General features: G+C 36.0%; 1 protein-coding gene across 1 annotated transcript in view; it reads left to right on the forward strand.

Annotated features, from left to right (window-relative positions):
• LOC113095406 (NT-3 growth factor receptor-like) overlaps positions 1–19,828 on the forward strand; it is a gene marked incomplete at its 5' end in the record, with an annotated part of 81,673 nt that extends 61,845 nt beyond the window's left edge. Inside the window, 5 exons of the mRNA XM_026260922.1 lie at positions 2,319–2,449; positions 4,762–4,934; positions 6,635–6,878; positions 14,871–15,029; positions 18,820–19,828. Coding sequence (XP_026116707.1) covers positions 2,319–2,449; positions 4,762–4,934; positions 6,635–6,878; positions 14,871–15,029; positions 18,820–19,005 — 893 coding nt within the window. The remainder of the gene's footprint in view (positions 1–2,318; positions 2,450–4,761; positions 4,935–6,634; positions 6,879–14,870; positions 15,030–18,819) is intronic.
• Between the last annotated feature and the right edge of the window lie 3,988 nt (positions 19,829–23,816).

A 23,816-nucleotide genomic window follows, 5' to 3' on the forward strand; every position in this document is an offset into this window, starting at 1 on the left:
AATAGTAGAATGACTCGTAACTTTGGGCAGCAAGTGTTGATGTTGGACGGTGGCTTATCCAAAACTCCTGTTTGGAGTAAATAGCAGATGCTGTCGTGGTCGGCCATATGGAGCTCGCTGCCTCGCAGCAGACTGAGAGCTGGGAATGGAAGCAGTTTGAAGGTACAGAGATTAAAGTCCTGCTCAGGCCGCCTTACATCACTGTAAGTTGTGCTTTGATAATAATAATTAAGTGCATGCATTTTATTTATTAATAATGATGTGAGAGCAAAGTGACATAGCATTTAAAATACATTTATCTTATTTTTTATTGTATTTTTTTTAGATTGGAAAATACAATAAAAACTATTATAGGAGCAGTTAAGATTGTTTTATATATATATGATATTTATATATCCTAAATGTGAGTATTTTACTTGAATGGAAAATATACATTTGTAAAAATAAAACATACAAATATATAATTGAATAAATACTGTATAACATATATATATATATATATATATATATATATATATATATATATATATATATATATATATATATATATATATATATACACACACACACACACACACACACACACACACACACACACACACACACACACACACACACACATATATATATGTTAGTGTGTGTGTGTGTGTGTGTGTGTGTGTTTATTTTGAATTATTTGGAAAAAACATTCATGAAAATGTTTCTGTATGAATTAAAATAACTACATTCATTTGACATTCAATTCTTGAATGTATTTGTTAACATTTTGTCGTGCTTGTGTTTCATGAATGATGAATACTTTTGTGTTATTGCCAGTTTTCCAAGTGTCTGTTTCTTGCTGAATAGAAGCTTTCAACTGTATCTATTTACTTAACACATTTAAAATGGATGTTTTTGTTTTATAAAATTTTGTCTTCCTGATATAGTTTGCATAGTAATACCAGCTATCACCCTGTACGAGTTCAGCATGTAACACTTTACCTCAAACATACTATAGACAAAACATAACAACCCTCCTGTTGAAGAGCTTTTCTTTGTTGATTTTAGTTTTTTTCCGTGGTGACCCACTATATGTTTTTCTATAGATCAAATTTCTTCATAACATCCAGCGATTATCTGCACATCAAAGTCAGACAGGAGATGATCATCTCTAGATTATCACCTGCCGTCAGTAATGTCGTGGCAGTATTTATTAGGTTGTTTGAGGTTACATTCCTCACTCAAGGGCAGAGCCGCAGTAAAGCTCAGCAGGGACTTGAACCGGCAGCAGACTAGTTGCTGCTCGATTACCTTGCCCAGTGGACCAAGCATGGTTCCATTCATCTCTGTATCAGAGGCAAATCCACCTGATCTCTTGTGTTTGGATCGTTCCATTCTGCAGCTCCCGACTGGCACTCACATGAAGATTTGGATGTAAAACTATGCGTGTGTGTGTGAGGCATATGTTTGAGCAGTCAGGTTAAATTAACTGCATTCACAGATCAAAGCAGCTATCTAGAATAAAAGTTATGATAACATGAATGTTGATCAACAAATTACATCAAAGGGGTGTGTTTTTGCAAAGTGATATTACCTTGAATTACTTTTTATAAACTCATTTACAAAACATTTTGATGTGAGACTTTTAAGACTTAATATAGGTTGTAGTTGATTGGAATAGGAATGTAAATAAATACAAATATTCACTAACATTCTTTTTTTATATAATAAAGTGAATTAATAATAATAACAACAACATTTTTGACTTTTTTACTTGACTGACATATTAATTATATAATATTAAATATTAAATAAATACATAATATTTATTAACATTTCTAACATTAATGCATTTTTGCTAAATAATAACAAAATATGTTTTTATTATTATTATATTTGTTTTCTTTTACAAACTTTCTTTTACAAATTTAATTATTTGGGGGGGTATTATTATTTATGACTAACACATTTTTGTGTGAATTGTTAAAAATGTTTTATTATTTTTAAAATAATAATAATAATTATAATTATAATAATAGCTATTATTATTATTATTATTATTGATATGTCATGCAAATTAAGTACTGTAAATAGGTTAAAAAATCATATTGCCTCTAAATTTCTTCTAGTTTATTTAAATTTTTGATTTCATGCACATTTTTCATTGCACAGTTTTTTGTGCCATGTTCCTTCAACTTACCTGATCAGCCTGAGTGACAGCAATCCGACTCATGAAATGCACGTTTCTCAATCTCTGTTTTGCAGCACTGGCAGCGGGAAGACTGTTGCACAATCCACTTAATCTCTCTCTCTCTCTATCTCTCTCTCTCCCCCTCCAGATGTACAGCACATTAAGCGCAGAGACATCGTGCTCAAGAGGGAACTGGGCGAAGGGGCCTTTGGGAAGGTATTCCTGGCAGAGTGCTACAACCTTAGCCCCACTAAGGACAAGATGCTGGTGGCTGTCAAGGTAAGAGATGATCCCTCCATTCCAGCAGGGCTGTGGTGCTCTCCAGTTACACGGGACTCATTCCAAAGGTCGAGCCCCCTTCGAATGACAAATAAAGTTGATCCCCCTGTGCCCACCAAAGAGGGCTTTCTTACGGGGAATGATCGCCAGACGTCTTGGTGGTGGAGGATCTGTTGACTAAGATCAATGAGGGAAAGAGCTCTGCTGTGCTCCGAGGAGAGATCAGCTACTGTAGCATTTAATATTTGGCATTGATATAAGGTTTTGGAGTGTATTAAGATATTGCAATTCTGTGGTTTAGTCTTTATGACATAGACAGAGAAGAATGAGTCACCATTGTGGGCAGACGGTTCCTGGATAATGCTTTAACATGGTTTACCACATGGGACTATTCACCAAGGTCAAGGAACTCAGCGTCCAGTGAACCGAGGTGCTCTATTGAAGACTCTGTTAAAGTGTGTCAGTTTGTCTGTCAGTTTAGAAATGTCAACGTTTCACAGATGCTGACTTGAAGTATGAATTCAAACATATAGTATTTTGTTGTGAATATATGAAATAAAGTTCTTTACATGGCAACAAAAATCTTAAAATAATTTCCTAAAGATGTCTTTGCCTTTCGATTGGGGACGTTTTAATATATTAAATATTAGACATCAGAGATCTCAATAAATAAAATTCTGTTCTTCGAGGAACCTAAGAAATAAGTTTGAGCTGCAAGCCATTTAATTTTGTAGCTCTATACTTACACTGTCTTTAAACAATGGTGTAGATTCATCTATTTTTATTTCACCTAAGAAACCCTAGGAGAAACATCTGGTCTGAGGCATAGTTGACACCTAAATTAAACCTAAATGTGTCTCCTCAGCTTGGAAAGAGCAACCTCTGAGCAATAAAATGTTCCTTTGGGAAGCTGCTTGGCTTTGTCTGCTTCATGGAGCTCTATCACAGCAGCTGTTGTTTGAAAGCCATCCAACTCGAATTCAAAGAGGTCAAGTTTTTCCTTGTATTTTGGCCAAAGAGCTGCCATCCTCTCTCTTGTACCCTTGCTCTCCCCCATCTCCACCTGACGCCCAAGACCTCCAGACCCTTATTACAAGTGACAGCCCCCCAGGTGGTGCAGCATTCGTCCTCTCTTCTCTCTTTAACCTGTGCAGGTGGCCAATTCCACAACACAGGGGTAATAAAGCATTATGGATAGGGAGAGATACCTTGCCATCTGCGAATTGGTTCTCTCATCCATCTCCAGAGCATGAGCCTCTTTGCAATTCCTGATATGGATTAACCCACAGTAGCTCTAATTAAAATTAAACTGTGAGCTCTGAGGGCGAAATGCAATTATAACATAATTGAAGGAGCGATTCCTCACAAACACACTGCGATGCAAGTCTGGCTGCTAGAGGGACTGGGAAACCAATTGACATATCATGGCCAAGGCTGCAGAGGGGTGTTGTTGTTTTTTTCCGTGAATGACGGGATATAAGATGACTAAAAGACGGATGTGTACAGGCAACTCTTTAATCTTTCAGAAAAGACAAAGACAGGCACAAACAAATCAGAGATGCCATGCTAGTCATTTGTGCATCTTCCTTGGCACCCTGAGGTTAAGTCCATGAATATGTGCTTTGAAAACTTTGAAAAATATATGAATTGTTATTAAAAAAAAAAAAAGCAATATTACATGAAAAAGCACTTTGGATCTACAATATCTGTGCAGTATTTGTGTCAATTCATCTACGTTTTGATTATGCATTAAAAGCTATGTCAACGGATCTGGATATTTACATTTTGTTGTGGATATTTCCCTGATAGAATTTAAAGCACTGTGCAATAATAATATTTGTGTCAACTCATCTACATTTTGATTATGCATTTAAATATTTTTGTCAAAAATAACTCTGCATGCTCCATTGGTTTGTGGCATATTGTATGTTTAGGATTCATAAACCATTAGAGACGGAACCGCTTAGATCCAGATAAGTTGGAGCGGTTAGTCTCATTAACCTGATTAATTGTTCACTTGAATTATTTATTACCAACTGACTCATTTAAGCTCCCTTAATTAATTTACTTGTACCAAGAGTATAAAAAAATAATAGCAATTCACATTTAATTCATGGACATACACAATATATCCAATCATTTTAATGATTTGTTTTTGAAATGTGGATTTTAATTGAACTTTCCCCCAAAATAAATTTGGTTTCACCCAAAATGCTTTAGTATCTGGCTATTATTGTGATTATCAGATGATAAACTGACCATCTGTTGTATTCTAATGACGTCTTATGACCATCTTATGTACATCTACACAGACCCTGAAGGATCCCACCCTTGCGGCGAGGAAAGACTTCCAGCGGGAGGCCGAGCTGCTGACCAACCTTCAGCACGAGCACATAGTGAAGTTCTATGGCGTCTGTGTAGACGGAGACCCGCTTATCATGGTCTTTGAGTACATGAAACACGGAGACCTCAACAAGTTCCTCAGGTTTGTGGCTGTTATGATGCAGTAATCTTTGTGCATTGCTTGTGTAATGATCAAAAATAAAAAATGTAATCAGTTGTTATTGATTGAGGTCACAGAGCAAGGGCCCTATTATACACCTGGCACAAGGCGCAGCATAATTGCTTTTGCTAGTTTCAGCCCGACGCGTTCTCATTTTACCGTCCTGCTCTGCGTTGTTTAAATAGCAAATGTGTGTTCAGGGGCATTGTTGACGCATTGCTATTTTAAGGAACTGAAAATAGACTACGCCATAGACCAACTCAAACCTGGTCTAAAGTCTGGCACAATATTTTTTCTATGTTATTTAAAGAGCGTGTTAGTAACATGCGCCAATAGGTGGGTGTACAACACACGTACATTTTGCTTATTACACACACAGGGATACGCAGCACCACCCAAACATTTTTAAAAATTAAAAATTATATTCCGCCATGTAAATAGTGAATCCATCATGGCCCGAGCACAACTGGGTTTTAAAGGGGATGAGAGATAAGACTTTGATTGGTTTATTGCACATTATGACCAAAAAACATTCATTTCTCATTAAGAGGATTGGGACGACCCATTTAGACCATGCGCCAGGGTGTGCGGAATGTTTTCCTGTCATTAAACTAGCAAAATTAGATTCGGACATGCCCTGAATGCACCTTCGCAGTGCGCTTTTGACCATGCCCTTAGATCATTAAAATAGGGTCCCTTGTGTAACATAATTATAGAACCGCTGAATTCCGATGTGATGCTTTGGGAATTTCATAATTTTACAAGACCAGCATTCCTCAGCCTGAGGTTTGTGATGGAATTGTGGTGGGTTATGATTATAAACAGAGAGCCCAATTAATTTTATAATATATACAATTTTGAATAAATGTTCTGAATGGGAACACAAGTATGTAACACAGTATATGGGTAGTTGATCCTTTGGGTCTACTCTTAAGTTTATATAGGCCTACCCCTGCAATTTTCCTTCTCATTTTGTTAAAATTATTCATTTTGTATATTCTGCAAGACGTGTGTAAACTTATGAGCAGAACAGTATATATTGCCGGTATCAATTTCAGTGTCTTTATAGTTCAATTTAAGGTTCTTGTTTTTTTTTTTTTAACTAAAATGGTTGGGAAGCTCTGCATTAGAATGTTGCATAAACCATTTTACATGCTTGTCATTTTCTTGTGGTTGTGATGTAAAATTCAGCGTTGTGATGTCAGCAGGGCCCATCTGACTGTGACTGAAAGGTTACAACCTTCCTCAGAGGTATTGTACAAGCAAAAGGAAGTGAAACAAAGGTGTACATGGTTTCTGACAGAGTCCTGTCGAAAAAGCAGAAATTGCATTTTCTTTCGAGCTAGCAGGATTATGGGGATAACAGTTTTTGTCAAAACTACTTCATACTTAATGACACTATAAGGCGAAACATTTGTGAAAGGGCAGAGAACCTGGCAGGCATACTGAATAATACAGCACATATTTCCATTGAAGAAGAATGTAATCTAATGGTAACATTAATGTATGTTCCACTGACATATTATGGCGGCATTGGCTCATTCTAATTTCATATTGATTTGTTTTGTTTTTTAATATGTATTTATAAAAGCTTTTAGTTTGGTTTAATTCTTATATAATGCACTGCAAAATTACTTTTTTTTTTAAGTGACAGAATTGTTATCCTTATTTTATACTTGCAGAGCTCACGGTCCAGATGCAATGATCCTGGTTGATGGACAGCCGCTGCAGACCAATGGGGAACTGGGTATGTCTCAGATGCTGCACATAGCCAGTCAGATCGCATTAGGGATGGTCTACCTGGCATCTCAGCACTTTGTGCATCGTGACCTGGCCACACGCAACTGTCTGGTGGGCAACGGGCTGCTGGTGAAAATCGGAGACTTTGGAATGTCAAGAGACATCTACAGCACTGACTACTACCGGGTAAGAGTGCTCTGGCTTTTATAAATGCTTGAGTGAAGTACACTACTAGTCAAAACTTAAGTTAGTAGGAATGTATAATGCTTTTTTGAAAGAAGTCCCCTATGTGTCTCACAAAGACTACATTTACTTGATCAAAAATATGATAAAAACTGTAATATTGTGAAATATTTTTTCAAATGTATTGTATTTTAAAATGTCATTTATTACTGTGATAGCAAAGCAACATTTTCCAGCAACCATTACTCCATTCTTTAGTGTCACATGATCCTTCAGAATCATATTACATATATAAATATTATCAATATTAAAAGGAAAGTTTTTGCTAAATATGTTTTTGGAAACCATGTTACAGTTCTGTTCTATAGTTTGGGGTAATAAATTAATATTTGTATTCATTAAAATTATGAAATATCATATTTATTTATATTTATTATTGAGCATCAAATCAGCATGATTTCTGAAGGATCGTGTGACACGGAGGCAGTCTGAACCTGTATTTATCTCATTGATTACTCATCAGATGTCCACAAAACACAAATGAACCCTTTGTCAATTGGTGGCCTATGCTAGATCCTTAATTGCACGCATAATTACTCATTTTTAATGACTTTTGAAAAGTTATACTGATATACTGTATCCAGCTGCTTTTAGTGCTTTGAAAGACGTTAATTAAATTGTTTATTTACAATCATTAGCTTAGTCATACCAAGTGTTAATTAAGAACAAGGTTTAAAACATAAATACAAAGACAGTATATTAAACATTTTTTAGCTTTGTTGACCATTTATTAGGCATTTTAAATGTACATTGGTGATGTTAAAAAACACAAATGATCATATTCTTGTTTTGCAAAAAATTTTTGATGATGAGGATTCACAACCATATAAAATTTAAATTGAATGATTATAAGATTATTTTTTTTTTTTTTTTTTTTTTTTTATGAAGTATTCCCTAAAAGTTTGAGTGTGAATTCAGACTTTTATCTACAGTTCTGATTCATTCAAGCTGGTTGGCTCAATTATATGCTTCAGATCCGTGTGTGCTTCTACAGAAGATCCTCAATCTGAATCTTGTCTTTTCTTGACAGACTGAGGCCTCTCTGTAGATTTGGCCTAGATGACAAAGGGCTCAATTTGCAAGCTGAGGGCCCTAAATGAATTAAAATGTATGTCTTCACTTAGCCCTCAACAAGAGGATGAATGAGGTGACACTGAATATACAGAGCTCCCCTTTCACCCGACTAGATTAAGATGATTTGAACATGATTGTTCATCTCGCTGCTTTGAATGTGACTCCCATTTTTAGGGCACTGAGATTAAATGAGAAATTTTCACACTGTCAGAAGTTTAAGGAATAGCTCAGGAGCCAAACATAAAGCAAAAGGCTCAATTATCATATATTCAGATTATCGGTTATCGGTGGCTCGTGCTGGACTTTTGAACTGGGTAGACTAATGCCATACAATATACATAATTAGAAACAAGCCACTTGAAAAAATCAAAATGTGTTTTTATTAACCATTAAATTGAATGAATTAAATTAAAATGATTTGCATACAATATTTTTATATTTTATATATATATATATATATATATATATATATATATATATATATATATATATATATATATATATATATATATATATATATATATATATAGTGTGTGTGTGTTTTTATTTATTTATTATTATTACATTGTGATGACAAGCATATGAGAGACAAAAAATAGATATCTAATCTTGGACATTGTGAAACTGACTGGAAACAAGAAAATATTTTGAACACTTTAGAGGAAGAGAAAAAAAAAACTAAAAAAGTATGAGCAAAAAGCAGAATCTGTTTACAGACTTATGAATCAGAAAATAGAATATTTGTAAATGCAGAACCTTCAGTAGACACCTTCAGTTGCTGTGCCCAGAGCATCAGTCCTAATTGCAATGGAGGAAATATGTTACATTAACAGTAAATGTCAAATAGACCATTGCATCTCATCTCACTTAATATATTCTGTGGCTTACTTTCTGTTAATGGCACTGTGAAATGGCAGATTGCACTCTGCAGCACAAAAGAGACACCATTACATTTAAAATTCTCAACAAACAGGAAGTGACCCAAACCCAAAATATACATAATATACAATACAATATATAAGGATTGTTTTTAGGATTATTATTGCTATATTTTCATTCTTATTATTTTCTAGCATTACCATAAAGCTGTATTGGATTCCTTTCAGTCAAACGGCCATGCAGAATGCTTATGTGTCAGTTTTGCCGCCTAGGTAGAGTCACTTTGCTATTATTTAGCTGCATATGTACATGTACTGCCTATGTACATGCCTTTGTTGTAAGAGACCCGGGTTCGAATCCACTGTGAGACACCAATGTGTCCCTGAGCAAGACACCTAACCCCTAGTTGCTCCAGAGGCATGCAACCTCTGACATATATAGAAATTGTAAGTTGCTTTGGATAAAAGTGTCAGCTAAATGAATAATGACTAATGACAGCTCACTAGGTGTTGGAATCTGAGCTTTTATAGCTATTCGGATTTGAATAACATCACTTTTTACATGAACGCAAACCTGATCTGCAGGTCTCTCTTAGTAGCTTCCAATTGCAATAGGCACATACATCTCCAAACAGATATAAACCAAAGTGGCATCCAATAGCACATCTTCTCTGACACTGCTGACATTCTGACGCGTTCATACACTAGAAAGAACCTCTAAATGTGGTCTCCTGGGAATGAACGCCTAGAGTCAGTATTTAGCCTGGCTTCCTCATCCATGTAATGATTGTGGCATATAATCTCACTTGCAGAAGGTGAAGAAGCTACAGACTTTTTGGAGTCACTCAGGTTTTCTTTGTCAGAGTAAATTTGCGCTGAAGGCCATGATGTAGGAACCAGACACCTAAATTCCCTGCCAGCAATACCTGGCAGAACAAAGTCAAGCTACCTTGCTTCAAATCCATTCAAATGTCTAGGGCTTGCAGGTTCTCCTATGAGGTTGAAGGACTTGAATACTCCATTATTTGAAATAAGTAATATATAGATGTATATATATATATATATATATATATATATATATATATATATATATATATATATATATATATATATATATATATATATACTTATGTATCTGTTAATGCATCTTATAAAACATCTAGTGAGATGGAAAGGTGGTCAAAATTCCAATCACATATCTATTTCCTCGACACTCTTTCACTTTGATGAGCACTCGTTTAATGACATCATCTCTCATCAGCTGTTCATTGAAACAAACATGCTATTGATTTTAATATGCATTAATTACCACTATGTGATTCCAATCCTCCTCATTTCCAATTCTTCCCCCCTCCAGTCTCTAATTGTGTTGTCTTTCATCGGTGCCCTTTCAGATTGCGTTGGCATTTTTGTCACCACCCTGCCAGTTCTCATTCCGATCTCAACGAAGCCCCGCAGACTGATTTACATGCATCTGCAGTCTCGTCTTTCCACCTCGGAAAAGATGGCGGGAAGCAGTCCGGGAGAGGCTATTCAGATGAATAGAAGTTCAATCATTGCAATCGATTTCAATTTCCCAAACTCTCGAGCACAAACATATTCACTAAACAAAAACAATGAATATGTCAGCATTCAGATTAGCATCGTCACATCCTGCTGTTACTATTACTGCCATGGTTGCCTATTCAGTGCACTTTTCTGTATGGATACACTGTAGTATACAACAGAGTACACTGTGCAGTGCACTCACTCGGCCTGTATAATGAACGAACTAGAATTAAATCCGTAATCTAAATTAAATTAAATTAAAAATGGAAAATAACAGTGTTCATTTCCAATTTTATAACTGTATGCCACTCACATTTAACGTAATGTGACACGTAATGAAGCATACTACTGTTTAACTCTAAATAATTTTCACATTTTTAAAAGACAATCTAGGCTGTATAAAGTGTGTACTGCACATGTAGTAAGTACAAGGATAGTTTTTCATAACAAAGATAGTGTATTCGTTTGTTAAGTGATGACATAAGAAGCGCTGTTTCCGGGTCCAAGCCTCAACTTGCTTCACTTGAGAAAACGACCTCAGCAGCTGCTTATGACCACTGTTTATTCATATTAATCTTTTAAGCTAAACGCTTTCAAACTTACGGTGTACACTACAGTCTCTGTGCTCACAGCATCCCAAACACAAATAATTTTTATATTTATTTATTTATATTTATATTTTCATTGTCTGGTTATCTGGGACTTCAGTATGCAGTTAAAGGTTAGGATTATAACTTTTTTCGGTAGTATTACAGTATTATTGCACTTTATTTATTTAGTTGTTTTTGTATATAATAGTAAATAAACTAAATAACAGTGTGTGATAATATTATTAAAAATAAAAGGCAGTCCTAGTATTAAATGCAAATACATTTATAGTAAACTTAAAAATAAAATGCTAACATTTACTACTACTTTCTTTGTTTGCCTCTTTAAGAAGAATCGCTTTATGTTTTCCCCAATTTTAAGTCGCTTTGGATAAAACCATCTAAAAATAAATAAACAAATAAAAGCGTTTTCATCATATTCATCATATTCAAAATCATATAAAAAAAAACTTGTATTTTGGCAGGTTGCCGGCTATAAGCGCCTTCGGATTTAGCGCTGCTGCTGATTAAAGAGAGTCAGTGAATGAATATCACAGTTTTGCATTGTGCTTTGAAAACAGCATGGCATAGCCTAGATTTATGCTTTCAGGTTGAAAATAAAACTTATATAGCACAGTTTTATGTTACAAAAGCATTTGGCTAATTTCACAATAGGATACCACACTACTTTAGAATGGTACTAATGGTAGAAATAAAGAGTGCAGTTGAAGTTGGATTCTGAAAATCCCATGTAACTTATTTGAAAACCTTTTAAAGATAAACCTTTAAAAATAGACCTGCTGTGAGCTTGATATATATATTAAGATTCCTCAAAAAAAAAAAAAAACTCAACCAGTCAAAGAATCAAAGCAAGCAAATCGTGCCTAAAGAAGACCACCTACTTCCGTCCTTTGAATGATGTAATCGAGTGTCTTTATGCTCTCTTACAAATTTGTATATATATATATATATATATATATATATATATATATATATATATATATATATATATATACGTATATAACGTGATATTCTTTCTATATCTATAATCAACATCTATAAATCAGTGGTTTAAATCAGTACGTACATTTTTAAGTTAGATTATGTCATTGACGGTGTTTCATGGGATTGTCATTGTTTCTCAATAAAGTCGTTATGTACATAGTCTTTTTGCCTTTTGTTGGTATTTTAAATGTTTTTGCTTCAAATCAACCTTTTTGACTAGTATGCTGTGTCCTATTCTCTTCAATGCCTGATTGAAAATAGTAGCCTGCTATTGTTAGACGTATATTATTCTAGCTAATCAAAAAGCGTTAACCAGTCTGAAACAGTTAGCGCTATGCAAAGCTAATAAACTAAGCTCTTAGCTTTCTAATCGAAGGCTAACTGAAATAAGATGAATGTTTAATTTCACCCTTTTAATTCTCTGACATGTAATTTAAAAGACGTTAGCATGTTTTCATGAATAGTAAGCTGTTTTCTATCACTTGACTGTGGGGGAAAGGATCTTACACAGTAGCAAAAGGCTGTTAGCATTGCAGCTAACATACGTTAGCATCTTATTTGACTGTTTCAAACTCTCCAAACATTATTCTGTCTCTCTCCTCTCTGTCTTTGTCTATTACGGATGATCATACCTTCATTACCTTCATCCCTGGCTGACTTTTCCTGGCAGGGATGTTATGCGCTAACACTAAAGTGAGCCGAGTTAGCCAGGCGAGCAGCTCAGTATGGCCATAGGGAGCAGTTCCTGCCCACGCATGTGGAGCGCTAGCAAGCGGCCCAGTAGTACCCTGAGCTGCATCTCACGGAACAAGAGGAGTGTTGTTTGACCGCAGCAGAACTGGCGTATTGCTTACACCTCCTGAAGGGCAGAGGCGGGAGGGAAAGAGCGAACCAGCAAGGGGAGGGATATTTGCCACACATCACTGGAGCCTGTGAGACAGCTTCCTCCTCTGTGAGGAACTGGCTGCGAATGAGAATCACAGAAGCGTAGCTGATTAACATACACAGCCTTATCATTCCCTGCATTAAAGACATTACTGCAGGAAAAAAAAAAAACTCCCAGACCTTTAATTATAGTACGTCTCAAAGCCTTTATAGTTTGCTAATCGTGACGCTCATATTTTTGCACTCATTATTCCGAGTCATTTACAGTTTGCACATTTAAACGCGTGCATATACACAACCCGAGAGTTATTTTTTGTTGTTTATTTGATAAACACGGATTTTTCATTGTCAGAAATCTAAGCAGTCGTATTTTCCTAATTCTTCAATTGTCACTGTGCTCTGCGCTTAGAGACACATCCTGTTGCCAAGGATATACTCTTGCCAAAGCATTGTGGGACGTGAGCCAATGAACATTTTACCATAATCTCATTTAGAGTTGTTTTTCTTTTGCTAATGCTCTACTATGATCCAGGTAAATTCATTTCTGATAAAGAATAAAAGTACAATACATATCTTACAAAGCAAAAAAAAATGCAATCTGGGGACGTACAGTATACCGCAGGCTGCTTTGTATTCCTAAGTGCAGTCGATACCATGACCCCCATGTGAGTAAACCAGTAATGAGCCTTGTAATTAATACACAGTGGCCACTTACGAGTTGAAAGCCGCAATAACCACGCGGACGCCATTGAAACGTCACTCTTAGTTGTCATGGCACGGCTGTAATTAACACGACCCAGCAGACACAAAGGGGAAATAGATTCTAAACCAGTCCAGTCCGGTGGCGGGCCAGAGCAAAGATGATTAATTTCTCGTTGTTTTAATCGATTAATATCTTACTTAATATAGGGAAGGCATGGAGGGAGACTTTATTTATGGCCTTTGATGATTTGGAGCTGTCAAGAACCTTTAAAGGATATATTTGTTTTCCTTTTCCCTGTCTTTCCTGGTTTCTCAGATTTCCGCTCGACAAATCTTGTAAATCATATTTGTTATTTTTCATAATAAATAAGGAAGATCTATTTACCAGCAGAAAATAGGATTAAAGGCTGCTTCACACCAAACGATAACTATACAGAAAGCTGCAGTGATCAAATCCAAAATCCTCTTTGTAAAAAATCTTTTGACTGATATAATAATATAAAAAGTATTATTATCTTTCGGAAGTGTATGCAAATGAGTGCATATTTGATTCGATCATACCATTTTTGCATATATAAATATATATATAAACATGAAACCTGCAGTACAGTAAATTTTTAGCAGTTCTTAATGTAAACAATTATTTAATCAAATCAATGTTATAATCAAATGTGTATATATATATATATATATATATATATATATATATATATATATATACAATACAGAACTTTGTTTACAGAACTTTGTATACATACAGAACTTTAGTTTACAGAACAAAATGAAAATTCTGTAATTACTTATTTCCCAACCCGTTGGACCTATGCTCATCCTTGGAACACAAGTTAATATATTTTTGATGAAATATAATAGCTATGGATGACCCTCCATAGACAGCAATGGAACTACCACAGTCAAGGCACTGAGAGGTACCAAAACCATTAACAAAATAGTCCATGTGACATCAGTGGTTCAACCATAATTTTATGAAGCTATGATAATACCTTTTGTGGACAAAGAAATAAAAACTTTGTTCAACAGTTCTTCTCCCATGAGTCACCATCCACCATGATCGAGTAACATAATGCATACACTTGCTTTCCTCTGCTCATAAACAAGGTGTTGCAAAACAAGGATGATTTTTCTTTTTTATTATTTTTCTTTTTTTTTACATGGAGTGAGGCTTGTCTTTAGTAATATTGAGTTCTGGGAGTTTGTGAAGGTCACTAAATAATTATGATTTGGTGACCCAACAGGTGGGAGGACACACAATGCTGCCCATTCGCTGGATGCCACCAGAAAGCATCATGTACAGGAAGTTCACAACTGAGAGTGACGTGTGGAGCTTCGGCGTCATCCTCTGGGAGATCTTCACCTATGGCAAGCAGCCATGGTTTCAGCTGGCAAATAATGAGGTACATTCAATTTTACAGTTTCCATGAAGAAAAATCCATCAATAAATCTTATTTTTAGCTGTTTGCTAGCCCTCTGGCTAGCTTTGATCAAGGTTTATTAGTAAACCACCACTACTCTATGACTGCTGTATAGGTGAAAGCAAGGTGTAAAGACCCATGTGAGATAAGTGTAAAGGAGATGGAATGTCTGTACTGGACAAAAACTGGATCCGGATTGTGACTCCCACAATCCTGATAACTATGTATCAATATAAAGCCCCTTTCACACTGCCATTCCGGCAAATACTGGGGTAAAGTGTTCCTGTAATTGTTCCCTGGTCGCTAGATTTGGCACTTTCACACTGCCAGTGATGACCCGGTATATGTGCGTGCTTTCACACACAACCCTTGAAGATCCCGTAACGACATGTGACATCAGAGCGTGACGTGTAATGTACGAGTCGACAACGCTTGGCACGTTATACTTTAACTGAAGCAAACGAACGATCTCGGCTTCAGCGTGTAAAGTGAGGAACTAACTGATCTCTGTTTCATTACAGTTTGCACATATGTTTTCGTTGCGAATGTTGATCTTCCTTCAAAACAGCCGGTAAAAGAGTCGCGCGATAACGCGCGTCATCACTTCGATACGGAATAAGATCTGGCTTTTGTTCACACAGCGCTCGTTCCCGGATCGATTACCGCAATGTTACTAGGTCCCCGACCCGGGTTCAATTCGGTAATCAATTCCGGGACGTGGTTGCTTTCACACAGAAGGCGACCAGGCAATGTTACGGGAATATTGCGGGTCTGATGTGCAGTGTGAAAGGGGCTTAAGACATATTCACTGCTAATTTAAGTGTAGCTCTGGTGATTGTATGTATGCAGGGTCAAAATAAATGAAGTCTTTAGGCAGGATGACAAACAAAGCTAAATTAAACAATCACTGGCTGTTATAGTGAGTCATTTGACAGGTATTGACCGTAACCCAAGCTCATCTCGAACATGACTTCCTTCTATAAACAGGAACTACACATTGAAATGTCATGTTGTTGGCATATTCATCGCACACACATTCCCTTTTGTGAAACGTTAATGAGGAACATCGCTGCTTAATTCTCGGCTATTGTTCACCATGTAACATTTCACAACGAAGGTTTGGATGATCTCCAAACAGTCATGCTCCCAAACTGTTGTGTCTCATGTGTCTGAACAGCAAAGATTATGATTTACCTTTTCACATAAACATCATAATTACCACTATTGAACTGAATGTTGTTATGGTCAGACAAGGGTCTTACAACGTTGTGTTTGCTGTTGTTACTGGACTGGGCTTTCTGCCATTTATTTATGCCTTCAAAACAAAATATTGCAACCAAATATTCCCTTGTGCAGAAGATGCTGAAAAATTATATTGTGAGTGACTGTAGATTGTCATAATTAGACAAGTTTATCTGTGAATCTTAAAAAACTTATTTCCTTCCTGGATAAAACATAATATTAAAAATTAATAATAATGAAAAAGAAGGCTATATATAAATATGCCTAAAAAGCTTAAATTACTTTATGCAAAATATATTTTGTGAAATGTATATATATATATATATATATATATATATATATATATATATATATATACATACACACATTGATATATACAATGTATACACTCATTACAATAAAATTAAATAAGTAAGTGTGTGTGCGTGTGTGTGTCTATATATATATATATATATATATATATATATATATATATATAAAAATATATAAATTCAGTAATGCTAATCTAATAAGAATCATTGTTGTGAAAGATGGCAATTACGGCAATAACTGTGTAAATTGGACAAATGCAAACGCTCATAGTCCTATTCTATGATAAAAGTTGATTTTTCTTTATTATATTTTATTCACATTTATAAACAAGAATCAGAAAAGAGCAGACACCAGAAATATAAAGTAGAGAGTCTGTGTGAGAAAGTGTGTTCTGCATTTCTCTGCTGACCAAACACAGCTGGATCTGCCGAAAATACTTCATTCCCCATTTTAGCTTCCCAAGCTGTGAAAAGTGAAAAAAGCCACAGCACCTCTCTTGAAGCTTCAAGTTGCAGCTGGTTTGAGCACTACTTCACACAGAGATCATCGATATCAACTCAGCAAACCATAATCTATAGGTGCTGTGAAATTTATGCAAGAAAGATGTGTGTTTTTGTATTATGCACTGAAAGGGCCTGAATACCAATCACATGCACTGCTTCATATTCTGTTGCCAAAGGGACAGTGGCTACTGTATTGCGTCAGAACATATGGTGTCATTTCTGCCAGTGGAAGAAACTAAATCAAACTTTCAGTCAATAGAACACCGACAGCCACTAGCTGCAGTCAGCGAGGGGAACCCGGGAGACCATGAACAATCATCTGTCTCTTCTAAAAGTCAATACGAAGCCATCCACAGAGGCAAATGTCTTCAAAAGTTTCCTGAGATGGCCCCATTTTCATATGGAGATGGCCCCGTATCATACCATACAGGCTGTAGATGGTTTCTCTACAGAAACAGAACATTGTTTAATGAGAAAATATGAATCTTGTACAAATAAAATAATAATAAAAAAATCAGTTCTTCAGACTGTTAGCAGGTTCTCTCACAGCATCGGCCTGCAACATAAAATACAAGAGACCACTCATGTAACAGTGTGGAGCAACACTGCATCAGATATTTCAAGAAAAAAAAATATTCAGAGCGTGCACAAAGAATTTAGAAAGGAACCTCTGAATTTTGATAGCACTTTTCATGACTTTTTCTTGTGATTTCAATATGGTAAAAAAAGAAAATAAAGAAAGAAAAATCAGGAATCTCAGAGAAGAATTCCGGTACCCATAATCCATAGTCCATTAAGTTTCCTTCAGAAATCATTCTAATATGCTGATGTGATGCTCAAGACATTTCTTATTATTATTGTTAATGTAAAAGTCATTTGCTTAATACTGCTGCTTATTGTTTGTTTGTTTTTTGTTTGGTTTTTTGTGTTTTTTTTGTGGAAATGGTGTGGATTTTTTAAGGATTCTTTCCTGGATAGAAATTTCAACAAGCGCAATAGAATGCCTATTGAAATAGATTTGTTGTAACCTTATACAGTACATGTCTTTATTTTAACTTTTGATCAATGAAATGTATACAGTACATGCTGAATAAAAGTGTTAATTTCTTTACAAATAAATAAATTAATAAATAAACCTAAACAAATAAAATCTTACTGACCACAAACATTTAAACAGTGCAATGTAAAAATAGTACCCGATAAAATTAATAGTAGTAAATAAAACTAAATAAAAATAAAGATTACCAATGTTTTTCTTTTTTCAGTCTTTCTACTTCAAAATTCAGTGTTACTTACCATTTCTTTTTTACTTGTGTATTTACCTAGCAATTTTTTAATATCTGAAAATTGTTAGTCATTCCTATACTGAAGTATTTTTGATGTAGTGTATTTACATGTTTAAATAGTTTGAAATCAGTAAAATGGTTAGTTTGGTTCAAATCTTAGAATAATTTTAAGAGAAAAATAAATTGTTACCTTTAATCAAAGCTAAAGTTCAGCTAAATACTTTATTGTCCCTCTTACATGTAGCCATATTACTGTATACAATAATTAATAAATAACTTTTTATCAAAGCATATAAATACTTATAGGCCAGACTTTAAATGCAATGCAAAAGTTTATAAAGTATGTAAGAGGAGACCTTGGCCTGGAAAAACCCCTGAAATAGAATATTTATCCAGTAATTCCATTCTCCTTCCTCCCCGTCTTTACAGGTAATCGAATGCATCACACAAGGACGCGTGCTGGAGAGGCCACGGCTTTGTCCCAAGGAAGTATACGACATTATGCTGGGATGCTGGCAGAGGGAACCACAGCAGAGGTTGAACATCAAAGACATCCAGAAAATTCTTTATACCTTGGGCAAAGCCTCACCTGTCTACCTGGATATCCTTGGCTAGTGTTTATTGGGAATATGTGTGGATGTCTGTCTATGTCTATCCATCGGAGGAACAAACGATCTGGGATTTACCCTGAACAACATGTACCTTACTGCGCCACTGTCGGACACCTGCAACATGGGGATGGACTTAAGTGCCTGCTACTCCTTTCGATACACTGGATAACAGTCTTTAAAAAGCACTTTTACATTTTGTTTACCTGCATATAAAATGTACAGTTCTGCAAGAAGAGGAGTCTCCTTTCTCTATTTCTTCTTTTCTTTTAGTTTTGGTAAGAACAGCCTACTTTCAAACTCTAACAAAGGAATAATGAAAAATTCCCCCTAAAGTATGGAGAAAATAGTATTTTTTTTTCTTTCTTTTTTTTCTGACTGCTTGACAACTCTCCTGGTGGTTACATGTTTTTTCATTTTATAAATATATATATTTTTATTTATTTTTCTTTCTCTGAGTGTGGATCTATGCCATGTTTCTTGCTAAGGGTATATCGCCTTTCGGATATGACTGCTGACCTTAGCCATGTCAGATGATTGGCAAGGACTTAAGAAGAAAAGAAAAAGAAAAAAGCCTTACTGCGCTCTGATTGGCGGATCTTCTCTTTGACTCTACTGGAAGTATCCAACAGGGCTTTTCAATATTCTGAGGAGCTTTTTAGTGAACGGATTAACTTGAAGGATCCACCAATCATTACAAAGGATTTTATTTAGAATAAAACAAAAACAAAACAAGGAATGTATATAATGTAAATGTATGTGTCACAAGTGACAATATGTTAACTTATTTCATTTCCTTATTAGATGATTTTAATTCCTTGGCGTGCTGTTATGGTGAGTGAATTCTATAAATATTTTGATAATATTTTAATGTTTTCTTTTGTTTTGTTTTGTCTTGTTTTTCCAGATGTCCATAGAATGAATGCAAGTTGATATTTCTAAATTAACTTTTTTTTTCTTCTCTCATTTACCCCTTTGTTTGGTTTGGATGCAACCAAAAGGGAAAATCATGAGACATAACCTTGCTCCTTGTATTCCAGAGACCATTTGCTTCTGAAATGAATGTAATAGAAAAGGTAGATTTATTTCCCAAGCGCGATCTTATCCAGAAAATACTCATATTCCATTTATTAACCCTCATTGCATATATGAATTGTGATTGTGCTTCTTTGCAAACATATTATATCATCCTTTGCCATAGTCTGAGTAATAAAAGTGAGATGGTTAGGCTGTCTGGAAGAACTAGCATGTGCAAACTTAAAAAAATTAAATAATAATAATAATAAAATATATACTTATGTGCTAAATTCCATAAGAAACACCGTCCTTTCCGAGTTTGGCAACTCTTTCTTTTACTACTTTCCTCTAGTAAATACTGTAGCCACTAGTAGAGTTATCAAAACATAATAGAAGAGAATCCATAACAATGTTTTGGATTCTGTCAGGTAATAAATATTATTTTCTCCCCAGTGTTTTACAATAGAAGACCGTAAACACAATATCTGCGATAACGTAATTGTGTATTCAAAATGGAACTTTCCTAGGACTAAAGGGCTTCTTTGGAACATTCTTCATTTATTCTGAAGTGACATTTGGATTTTATTGTAAGGTGTTCTCTCGTTCACACTCTCTTGAACAGTTTTGCTGGCTCAGTGTTTGCCTGATGATAAATCTGTAATCATTGCATGGCTGATTTACTCGACAAGTAAACTTTAGTTCAGCTTTTGTCAGAAAATGTGTGCAAACTATCCTTGAGCATAAAATCTGTGACATTTCAAACATCCATCCAGAATTTTGCTTAACCCTACAATATATTAAAAGCGTCACATGTATTTCATGTGTATCCGAGTGCTCACTTTGACACTCACAACTTTATCCCAACCAAACCAAAGTGAAAACTGTCAGAAACGTTCCTGCTTTTCCCAGGTCTCTATCAGGAACCATGTCTTAAATTGCTATTTGAGCCAACCTGCCCATCACAATTTGACAGAACACATTTGTGCTTAACCATAATCTCACCCATCACATCAGGAAAAGTTCCCGGCACTGAGGAAGTGACTTGAACATTTGTTGATCTTGTGGTGTTGTTTCTTTCTGCTTCCCACATTGGCCAGATAATTCTCTCTACATCTACGACAAGGGGGAAATTGCAAAAGTCTTTCAATAACACCACCAGCGATGTGCTTGCGTGTGATAAGATGATTCTCATTTTAATATTTTCGTCTATGGGGCCCTGTTGCAGATACTGTATTCACTGACTTTATCATTTTGCCCAAAGGTTTGAAGTTTATTAAAGAAACAGGTTCACCTGTATCCCGGACGAGCCCCCAATTCGAGACTTGATTTTAAGCCCAATCCTCTTTACTGAATGTAATTTCTACAGATCACTAATAGATGTAGCATTTCAGATTTTACATGTCAACTGTAGTACACAGTGAGTATTCACGCTGAATTAGGTTCTAATTGGAAGGAAACTTTCGGCAATGATGGCAATTCCCAGCTTTCCTGTAGCGAGACAAGACTTGGAGAATGATTTTGGAGCATGATTTCAGAATATGAATATGCTGATGTGAACAGGCTATTATTTATTTGGTCTTTGCTCAACCCCTTCCTCAATGTGGGCAATTTTCTTAAAAAATCTAACTTGCCGACTCAGATTTCTCCAAAAAAATACTGGTTTATTAAAAAAAGAAAACACTATTATTGGCATTAGTTGCAGTTTTTAGCCATTTTATATTCATTTAATCATTAGAAAATTTCCTGGGCATTCATTTTATGACTGGCCAACATTGTCCATCTTGTGAAACAAGCTTTATATCCTATTATATTGCTTCTCACCATATTTATGTTTGTAACAAATAAATCTGTGTTTAGTTCCTACCTGTTTCCCGAAGAGGACTAAAGGTTGTCTCACTGCTGTGAATCAGTTGAGGCAGCGATTACTGAAGATTACTTGAGTCATCGGGTACATACCTGTAACTAACAAGGTTGAAAGGGTCAAACATTTCTCTGCGGTTTACTCAGTGAGTCCGATCTATGCTCAATGGCCTGTGAAAGGTGGATTATTCTAACATGGCAAAGAGAGGTGGGGTAGTGTTTGCTGCAGAGTGGCTGTATCTTTATCACCTGAAGCTGTTGGAGAACAGGCACAAACCAAATTAGTAGTTTCTGTAATGAAAGGATGCGAGTGTATGAGCCACAGTTGGTTTGGAGAAGGGGATCAGACAAGAGAGAGTGTGACAGCAGGGTGACGGTATGGTAGCTCCAGGGGTTGCCGTGACTCTAATGACTTCACCTTGCAAAAATGGTGGAAATTACCAGTGAAATGAGTTTTTGGCCTGGGCTTTTAGATATCCCTTAAATATGATGGCCAGTCTTTCGGTAATCCCCCTGAGGCAGAGTAGTGAGGTGTGTGTGGTTGTGTCAGTGTGTGCGAGAAAGCGAGGTGTAGGAGAGATGAATCAGTGAAGGTCAGACGCTAAAAGAGTGGATAGAAGTGCCACAGCGCTGTCTGTTGGCAGGCTAACAGAGTTAAGCATTCAGAGCTGTGAGGCAAGCAGAATCTCCCTCTCTCGCTTACCGCCACCATGGCAGGGAACAGGCGCAGGGCGATTGATGAGAGGTTTAAGACCTTAATCATGAGGAGAAGAAGCGAGGCAGGAAGCTGGAACATTACGTCTGGAATGAGCTCTCTTTCAGCACTTCATAACCCTGCAGAAGGGCTGCAGAAACCTCGGCACTGTCACGCTTCACTGCTGATCTCAGATCAGCCTCCTCCTCATCCATTTATCCTACCTACTGTGGGCTTGATTTACCAAAGCATTTAATGCATGCAAGACTGCCTTACTGGGGCACAGTGAAAAAGAACGACTATAATTGGCAAATCACCCACTAAAATGTTGTTAAAATCAGACGCAGTCAAAACATCATGTGTTAACTTTTTTTACACAAATTACTGTCTTTGATACTGCTGTTTTGAGCACTCGGAGGCAATGCTAATCCAAGCGTAGCTTTTTCAGAAACCAGTAACAACCTCATCAAATTAGCCAACCAGCTTTTAGAACTTATTTAGCACCCCGACACATGATGTGGCCACCTGGAGCAATAATCTCCATGAGATGTAGTCACACTGAATATATTACTGATTGAATCTGTTATCCCAATTTGTTGTTGCTGCAGATCTTCAGCTGTCAATGTGGCTTGCATAAAACATGCTATCTGTTTTTTGCCTGCAGAATAAAACTCATTTTCATTGCCTTCAAAACATTTAATTAAAGATCCTTATCTGATTTTAAACCTCACTCCTAAATTTCAAATGAGACTACCAGAACAAGTCCTTATCTACCTCCATTGCATTGCTGCTTAAGTACTCTTAATGTACTCTGGAAAGAAGCGGTTCCAAACTTCTGGTCGATTCATAGCACGCTTTGCTGATGATATGAATAACAATAGTGATGTTTTTATACATCTGAAGCAGCGATATCCCTGAGAAAGGGCCAGCTGCATTTTGGAGAGCCTGACTCAGCTCATGCTGCAGTTGCTGTTTACTCTGGGCACACGGACAAGCATGTGAATCTTGTTACTAAGAACCTAAAGTGATCTATAGTTTAGATCTCCTTTGTTTTGGGAAAAGCTGAACCCACATTCAAGGACAGTTGAGTATTTAACTCGGAAAGCCTGGCCAAATGCAAAGGGAGGTTAAAATTAACTGTGGCATTAAGACTTCAAATGGGGATGTCACCCCAGAGCAATCTCCTGCACTGTCAGCAGACTTTGACATCTAGATTAACCTTGCTGCTGTGAGTGTGCTGACAGCAC

Source organism: Carassius auratus, unplaced genomic scaffold (assembly GCF_003368295.1).
Source record: "Carassius auratus strain Wakin unplaced genomic scaffold, ASM336829v1 scaf_tig00215715, whole genome shotgun sequence".
Classification (NCBI taxonomy): domain Eukaryota; kingdom Metazoa; phylum Chordata; class Actinopteri; order Cypriniformes; family Cyprinidae; genus Carassius; species Carassius auratus.